Source organism: Lactuca serriola, chromosome 3, assembly GCF_051521515.1.
Source record: "Lactuca serriola cultivar US96UC23 chromosome 3, Lser_US96UC23_V15, whole genome shotgun sequence".
In the NCBI taxonomy this organism is placed as follows: Eukaryota; Viridiplantae; Streptophyta; class Magnoliopsida; order Asterales; family Asteraceae; genus Lactuca; species Lactuca serriola.
Window position 1 is genome coordinate 162,507,988 of NC_136410.1, and position 9,196 is coordinate 162,517,183.

Consider the following 9,196-nt stretch of genomic DNA (forward strand, 5'->3'; position numbering starts at 1 on the left):
AGAAACGGATAGGCCAACTCCAAAAAGATGGAGTCTTGTAGTCGTTTGACCTAAATTCAGATGATAGTTGTGAATCATGCTTACTTGGAAAAATGACAAAGTCACCCTTCACTGGTTCTTGTGAAAGAGGTGAAGGTTTGTTGGATCTTATACACACAAATGTGTGTGGACCCTTCAAAACAGCCACAAGGGATGATAATCGTTATTATTCGAATTTTACTGATGAGTAAAGTAGATATGGATATGTCTATTTAATCAAGCATAAGTGAGAGACTTTCGAGAGGTTTAAAGAGTTTTAATAGGAAGTCGAGAATCAATTGGGTAGGAACAATAAGATGCTTCGATCTGATCGTGGTGGTGAGTATCTTAGTACAGAGTTCCTCGACTATCTCAAGGAATGTGGGATTATCTCACGATTGACACCTCCCAGGACACCACAGTTGAATGGTATGGCTGAGAGGCGTAATTCAACCTTGTTGGATATGGTTCGTTTCATGATGAGTTGAGCTTCGCTACCAATCTCATTTTGGAGGTATACCTTAGAGACTGTCGCCCATATCCTTAATCTGGTCCCTACAATGAAAATTGCCAAAACTCCTCATGAGATTTGGACTGGTAAAGTTCCCAAACTAGACCACATCAAGATTTGGGGTTGTGAGGCTTTCGTAAGACGCGAGACTCACGATAAGATCGAACCTCGAAGCAAGAGGTGTATTTTCATCGGCTACCCACATAAATTCTTTGGTTACCTCTTCTACAGACCTAATGACAATGTGGTCATTATAGCAAGGAGGGGTGTCTTTTGAGAGAGAGAGAGAGAGAGAGAGAGAAAGAGAGAGAGAGAGAGTTCATAAGCCAAGGAAACAGTGGGAGGCAAATTGACCCTGAATAAATTCAAGAGTCAAGTGGTTAAGGAACTTCAAACCTGTAACACTAGTCAAAATACGTCAATAGACAATCACATGTGATTATGCCAATCATGTAATGTGATTATGTTAACCTAGTAATGTGGTAAGAGTGTTATGTAGTTCATGATAAATTCTAATACAAATATAAACTTTCTTTATGAAACAAATCAAAGTATACGTCCAAACGATTCCAAAAATATTGAGAACGCCTGAATCTGACTTCGCATTAAGAAGTTATGATAAACCGAACACTATAAATCTCTATAATAAAAAGAATTTAAAATACACTTAGAATTAGCTATTTATGTCTAAAAAGGAGTTGTAGTACTCGTAAATACCTAGGCGTGCATATAAAGAACGTCAAAAACGGAGTCCGTATGCAAAAGTTATGGCCTTTTGAAGATTCAGCTTTCCGAAACCCTAATCTAACTATATCACGACGTGAGCTTTATGACAATCATGACGTGAGGAGTCATTTATCCATATCTCGGAATCTAGAAGATGTGACGAGGCTGTGGGGGGATAGAATCCAAACTCACGACGTGAACAAATAGTTTTTTCATGACGTGAGGAGTCACATGGCTACCTTCCGAAGCTAGGGACGCGAATGGCAAGTCTACGGGGTGATCATGCAAAACTCACGACGTGAGCCTTATGACACTCACGATGTGAGAGTGCAAATTTCTTACTATAAATAGAAGGTCCAACTTCAGCCATTCTTACACCAAAACTTCTTCCCTTTGCTGAGGCCATCTTGCATCCCGAGCCCCGGCGATCTCGCACACTGACCGTTTTGCTTAGATAACATAAAATCACGCTACTAGGGTGAGTTTCACGGCCCCACTTTCAAATATTTTGGGGGAAAATGCATGCTAGTTATTGTATATATGTCTATATGATAGTATATAGTTATGATAATCGAGATATGATTGTTTTAAATATAACATTTTGAATACATACAACTATTATTAACCTATCAATATGTTAATTTATTAATGTAGATCTTGAGTTATACTTAGGATTCTACATATATGTTGTGTGCGATATAATACCGAAGTAATATTCGAAAGTTCTAAATGTTAAGTTATCTAGTATGTTGCTATTAATAGTTTTATGTCAAGATAAAACTAGATATGTTATATGTTGTTATTATTAGTTTTATGTCAAGATAAAACTAGATATGTTTTATGTTGTTATTATTAGTTTTATGTCTAGATAAAACTAGATATGTTATATGTTGTTATTGTTAGTTTTATGTCAAGATAAAACTTGGTATTGTTATTGATAGTTTTATGTTAAGATAAAACTAGAAACGTTATATGTTGTTATTATCGGTTTTAGGTCAAGATAAAACCTGGTTTTTTTTACTTCAACATATAGTTGTTATACTGCCTAAATATTATGAAGTTAGGAGTAATGTTTAAAAGCATAGTCTAGTAACTTAAGGTTTTAGACATGAAGATGCTTTTGTTGTTAGAGCTATAAGAAGTCGTCAAAGTCTACATGAGTAATTGTATTCATCAACTAATATTGAGGATCTTAGCGGAAATCCTCTGAACTGTAACCGTTAATCCCGTGTGAGCGAGGAAGTCGTGTATAATTAGTATACGGGCTGACCACCCCACTTGTGACTGTTAGCTATAGTCAACCAAAAGCAAGTGATGAACTATCCTTTTATTTGTTATTATTCTGGCGTCGATGAAGCATACGGTTTTGTTTCTCATGTTAAATCATGAGTGTATTTGTTCTCATGGTAAGTCATGAGTGTATTGTTCTATCAAAGGTATTATGCCATAGCAGCGGTTACAGGTTCATGGTAGTAAATTGTTGAAACATTATACCTTGTCGTATACAAGTATTAATGTTAAGTATAAGTCTTCCCCTACTTATACCTTAAGATTAAGAACTGTTTAGGTATAACACTTAAATGATAAGTATATTATTCTACCTAATGTTGGAGAGTCAAAAGGATACTTTCAAAACTATACTTTTGAATGTGTAAAAATGTATTATTTAATGGAGTCAAAACTTGTGGACTCACCAACTTTATGTTGACTTATTTTAAAATGCATGTGTTTTCACAAACTTGAAAAGCTGGTATGTATTAGAACATGAGAAGTTTTACTAGTATCTTTCTGTTCATTAAGAAGTATGTCATAGTCGGGTATTATGTAATAAATACTAGGAAAAGAATAATGTAAATTTCAATCATCAATAAAGGCATGTATTTTCTTTAAGTATTGTTCAATGTATGTTATATAACTGTGATACGAAAAATGACGTTACACTACCCGATGTTTCCGCCGACAGCCGGGGTGTGACAGATTGGTATCAGAGCTATGAACTATAGTGAACTAGTACGTTCTTAGGAAAGCACGTCTATAGTTTAGGGCTTACTCTATTAGGTTTAGGTATATCCCTTAGCCTATAAATAAAAAGTATTATTAATTATACTACTGAAGCACTACTTACAGGAGCGGTGACAAGGATAGACATGTCTATTTGGGTTGCTGGATTTCTGAACGGCTATATGCTATAATGATCCTGCCCTTTCGACAGTCCTGACTGGCTGGAGCCTTATCAGATAAACCTAAAGTAACAAACAATAGTAAATGCGTGAATATGATAAGTAAGAATATAGAGTCATATATAAAAACTCATACCCGCGATGAGAATACACCTTAATACCCGGAATGTTGTTGATCTCAAGGATTTAGATCAAATATTCCAACTAAAGTTCATATGTGCATAGATCCTATCACAACTAGGTGTAGGTGCGCAACTACATTTTATTATGATCAGATCATATGAACTATTTAATTTGGGAGGAATATTTGATAGACTAAACTCTTGGAAATAAAAAATGTATAGGAATACGACATGACACATTCACGAGAATGGATAATCATCGAGGATACGGATGAAGAAGAAGAACTTTCATTTCTTATGATGTTAGGCGATCCTTACTATCCTGTAACTCCAACCACCTTTCATCCAATACCTTCTGACGATGGAGCACCTATACCCTCCAACGAATGGGAAGAGAGTGAACCAATGGAAGAAAGAGAATCCATGGAGGAGACAGAGTCGGTGGCATCATCTCTACCACCACTGAACACTCTTTACCGTAATGTTCCAGGAGGAGTAAAAATGAAACGCACTGCACGTAAAGCAAAAGCTTAAGAATAGTCAGAAGGCAACATCTTCAGGAAGTCATAGAGTTCAAGATGAACCTGCACGGATCGCACAAACAGTTGATAAATGGGTGGCGGAAGAAAAAGCTGCCAAGATGTATGAGACTGGTCAGTCATCTCAACCACATCTCCCACATTCTTCTGAAGATAACACTTTATCTCAATTGTTTGAGAAAAGTGTGAAAATTGAAGATAAGATGGAAATTGTTGAAGGGAGGGCCACTCATCTCTCTGGAAGAGTGTGAAGGCTAGAAGGACAAAGGACACGAGATCAGGAATCGGTGATGGATGTCCATCATCGTATAAAACTTTCTTATAATGACATGATTACTCACGATGCCAGGATTGCAGAGTTAGAGCTCTACAATCAAACCTCAAGAAATGAAGAACGCATGGGAAGTCTTGAGCAGAGAACTCAAGCACTTGAAGAGCAAGTGGTTAATGTCACTGACGTGCTGGGTCATCACTTAGGTTTCTGGTAGGTAAGCTACAACTAGTGGTTATGTAAATAGAGAAAATCAGACTAGTTAAGGCGAAAAGAGGAAAGTTTATAGCAAGGATGTAGAAAACCTTGCAAATTTTGCAAAGTTTATAGAAACTTTTCTCTTATAAACCTAAAGAAACCGATGTAACCACTGGTAACAATATGAAGCATACGTTATAGTAATCATTATGTTGTCTATTATGTTTTACGCTGTGAATAATAACTACAGTATTTAGTACTCGTGTATTAAATGATCAACAAAACTCATAAAAATTCTTATTATTTATAATAGGAACTAAAACAAAATGCCTAGAAAGAGTAATCGGCTAGACCCTAACCAACCATCAGCACCACAACAACAACCACAACCACCGCTAGAAATAAACCCCTCAATAAGTACAGTGCAACTTGAAGAAATGATAGCTCAAAGAATTGCTACGACTCTATCTTATGTCACAAGAGATGGAGTTAGAAATGAAGGCCATGTAGGGACGGCTAGAACATGTACCTACAAAGATTTTATGAATTGTAGGCCAAAAATCTTTCATGGAAATGAAGGGGTAGTGAATTTGACAAGGTGGATAGAAAAGACAGAATCCGTCTTTCAAATAAGCTTTTGTCCAGATGATTTTAAAGTACGATTTGCGGCATGTACTTTCGCTGACGCAACATTTACATGGTGTAATATCCATGTGAACAAAATAGGAATTGATACTGAAAATTCCATGAAATGCGAGGAGCTAAAAATGATGATAGTAGAGGAGTATTGTCCTAGGGAGGAAATACATAAACTGGAACAAGAACTGTGGACCCTAACGATGAAGGGTTTAGAGATAAAAGCTTATACCGCTAGATTTAATGATCTTGCTGTAATGTGTCCAACACTTGTGACCCCTGAATATAAAAAGATTGAGCGATATATCTGGGGTTTAGCATCGCAAATCAAAGGCATGGTGATCGCATCAAAGCCTACGACTTATGACAGCACCAAGAGGATAGCTCATCAGCTAAACCTCACAGAGATCCAAGGAACAGAAGTGGTCTCAAAGGCTGAGTCTCCCAAAGCTAGAACAAACAAGCGCAAGTTTAATAAGAAGAATCCCAAACAATCATTTGAGAAAAGACAAGAAGTGGCAACCAACTACGCAGCCACAACAGCAGTATCTACTCAACCAAAGTCTGCATGGTGCAACCACTGCAACCTTCATCACCCAGGTGACTGTTTTGTTTTCACGAAATGCAAAAAGAAGGGGCATACTGCTAGTTACTGCAGGAGCACAACACCTGCAACAGTCAATCAGAAAACAAATATTGGAATAGGTCGTGGTGAAGAAAGAAAGTGTTATGAGTGTGGAGAGGTTGGACACATCAAGAAGGAATGTCCAAAGTTAAGGAGTCAAGGAGGCATAGGGCGTGGCAGGGCATTTGTGATCGGAAGCAGAGAGGCTATCCAGGACCCTTCGGTTGTATCTGGTACGTTTCTCATAGATAATTTATACGCTAGCATACTCTTCGACTCTGGAGCAGATCGAAGTTTTATAACTCCGACATTTAGAAATTTGTTAAGTCATAGGTCTAGCATATTAAAAGAAATCTATGAAGTAGAAATCCCTAACGGTCAAACTGAGAAAACACATGAAATCCTAGAAAACTGTCTGTTAACTCTTAATAACTACCTTTTTCACGTCAACCTCATGCCAATGCCTATCGGTAGTTTTGATGTCATAATTGGCATCAATTGGTTATCTTCACATCGCGCCGAAATTCTATGTCATGAGCAAGCCATACACCTACCCTTACCAAACGGCGAAGCCCTGATTATCTATGTTGATAAGTTTGGGAAAAACCTCAAAGTCATCTCTTGTACCAAGACACAGAAATATCTACATAAGAAATGTAGCACATTCTTAGCCCACATTGTAGATAAGAGAAGAAAGATAAAAGAAATCAAGGACATACCTCAAGTATGTGATTTCCATGACGTATTTCCTAAAGATCTACCTGGAATACCTCCCGTCCGACAAGTCGAGTTTCGAATCGACTTAATTCCAGGAGCAGCACCAGTAGCGAAATCTCCTTATCGGTTGGCTCTATCCGAAATGCAAGAATTATCTAGTCAACTACAAAAACTTCTGGACAAAGGCTTTATCCGACCAAGTTTTTCATCTTAAGGAGCACCAATCTTGTTTGTCAAGAAGTAGGATGGATCCTTTCGAATGTGTATTGATTATCGGGAGCTGAACAAGCTAACGATCAAGAATCGTTATCCGCTTCCAAGAATTGATGATTTATTTGATCAACTGCAAGGATCTAGGCACTACTAATAGATAGATCTAAGATGAGGATACCATCAAATCAGAGCACAAGAAGACGACATTCCAAAAACAGCATTTAGAACTCGTTATGGTCATTATGATTTCTTAGTTATGTCTTTTGGATTAACCAATGCCCCAGCAGTGTTTATGGATCTCATGAATCGTGTTTGCAAACCATACTTGGATAAATTCGTAATCGTATTTATCGATGATATATTGATATATTCACGAATAAAGGAAGAACATGGTAAACACCTAAAAATAATCTTGGAACTACTAAGAGAAGAAAAGTTGTACGCTAAATTCTCCAAATGTGAGTTTTGGATTAGAGAAGTACAATTTTTAGGTCATGTAGTTAGCAACGAAGAAATTCATGTTGACCCATCCAAAGTTGAAGCAATCAGGAATTGGGAAGCACCAAAGACGCCAACAGAGGTACGTCAATTCCTAGGACTTGCTGGCTATTACCGTAGATTCATAGAGAATTTCTCCAAAATATCCAAGCCACTTACAACAGTAACCCAGAAGGATACGAAGTTCAACTGGGAAGACAAACAAGAAGTTGCTTTTCAGAAACTGAAGCAAATGTTGTGTAGTTCACCAATCCTATCCCTTCCAGAGGGGACATAAGATTTCTTCATATACTGCGACGCATCAAATCAAGGATTGGGATGTGTGTTGATGCAAAGAGGAAAGGTTATCGCCTACGCATCACAACAACCTAAGGTGCATGAAAATAATTACACTACCCATGATCTTGAATTGGGAGCTATAGTTTTTGCACTAAAAATATGGAGACATTACCTATACGGTACTAAGTGTACTATTTTTCCCGACCACAAGAGTCTCCAGCACATCTTCAACCAAAAAGATCTTAATACGAGACAACGAAGATGGGTCGAATTATTAAATGATCACGAATGTGAGATTCGTTATCATCCTGGAAAGGAAAACGTGGTAGCAGATGCCTTGAGCTGGAAAGAATATATTAAACCCCGTCGGGTACGAGCATTAACCATAACTATCCATTCTAACCTTGCCGCACAAATTAGAGAAGCTCAACTTGAGGCTCTAAAAGAAGAAAACATCAAGAACGAAGCTTTGCGAGGAATGGAACAACAACTTATACAAAAAGATGACGGAACGCGACACTTTATGAACCGAATTTGGAAGCCTAAGTTCGGTGGAGTCAGGGACTTGGTCTTAGAAGAAGCCCACAAGTCCAGATATTCTGTGCATCCAGGCTCTGACAAAATGTACTTAGATTTAAAAGTAAATTATTGGTGGCCAAACATGAAGGCAGAAATTGCTACTTATGTGAGCAAATGTTTGACTTGTTCTAGAGTGAAGGCAGAACATCAAAAGCCTTTAGGTTTACTTCAACAACCGGAAATACCTGAATGGAAATGGGAGCAGATATCAATGGACTTCATCACTAAGTTACCTAAAACTCCTAGTGGGTCCCACACTATTTGGGTGATAGTAGATAGGTTAACTAAGTCCGCCCATTTCTTACCAATTAATGAGAATGACAAGATGGAGAAGCTGACTAGAGGTTATCTTAAGGAAATTGTTAGATTGCATGGAGTTCCAAGTTCTATTATTTCTGACCGAGATAGTAGATTCACTTTACGATTTTGGCAATCTCTACAAAAATCCTTAGGAACACGTCTAGACATGAGTACAACTTACCACCCACAGACTGATGGTCAGAGTGAGAGAACCATTCAGACTTTAGAAGATATGCTCCGAGCCTGTGTAATAGACTTTGGAAATGCGTGGGATACACATTTACCATTAATTGAGTTTTCCTACAACAATAGTCATCACACCAGCATCAAGGTTGTACCTTTTGAGGCTCTTTATGGACGAAAATGTCGTTCCCCAGTATGTTGGGCGGAAGTTGGAGATATGCAGATGGCCAGAGAACGTACAGGCAATACCTTACATACTGGACATGAAATAATCCACGAGACAACTGAAAAGATCGTGCAAATTAAGGATCGATTAAAGGTTGCATGTGATCGTCAAAAGAGTTATGCAGACGTAAGACGTAAGCCTTTAGAATTCCAAGTTGGAGATAAAGTAATGTTGAAGGTCTTTCCTTGGAAAGGTATAATTCGATTCGGTAAGAGAGGCAAACTAAACCCACGTTATATAGGACCTTTTGAAATTCTAACTAGAATTGGTTCTGTCGCATACCAACTCAAGTTGCCTCAAGAGCTAAGTAATGTGCACGATGTTTTTCACGTATCAAATCTGAAAATATGTCTATCCGATGACACTCTTGTGGTA

At 37.8% G+C, this 9,196-nt stretch overlaps 1 protein-coding gene across 1 annotated transcript; it reads left to right on the plus strand.

Annotated features, from left to right (window-relative positions):
• The first annotated feature begins 4,891 nt into the window (after nt 1-4,891).
• On the plus strand, nt 4,892-7,531 carry LOC145095838 (uncharacterized). Its single transcript, XM_079033659.1, has 3 exons — nt 4,892-6,550; nt 7,139-7,148; nt 7,248-7,531. Exons 1-3 carry the CDS (start codon nt 4,892-4,894, stop codon nt 7,529-7,531), a joined length of 1,953 nt encoding a protein of 650 aa, XP_078889785.1.
• Nucleotides 7,532-9,196: the final 1,665 nt, after the last annotated feature.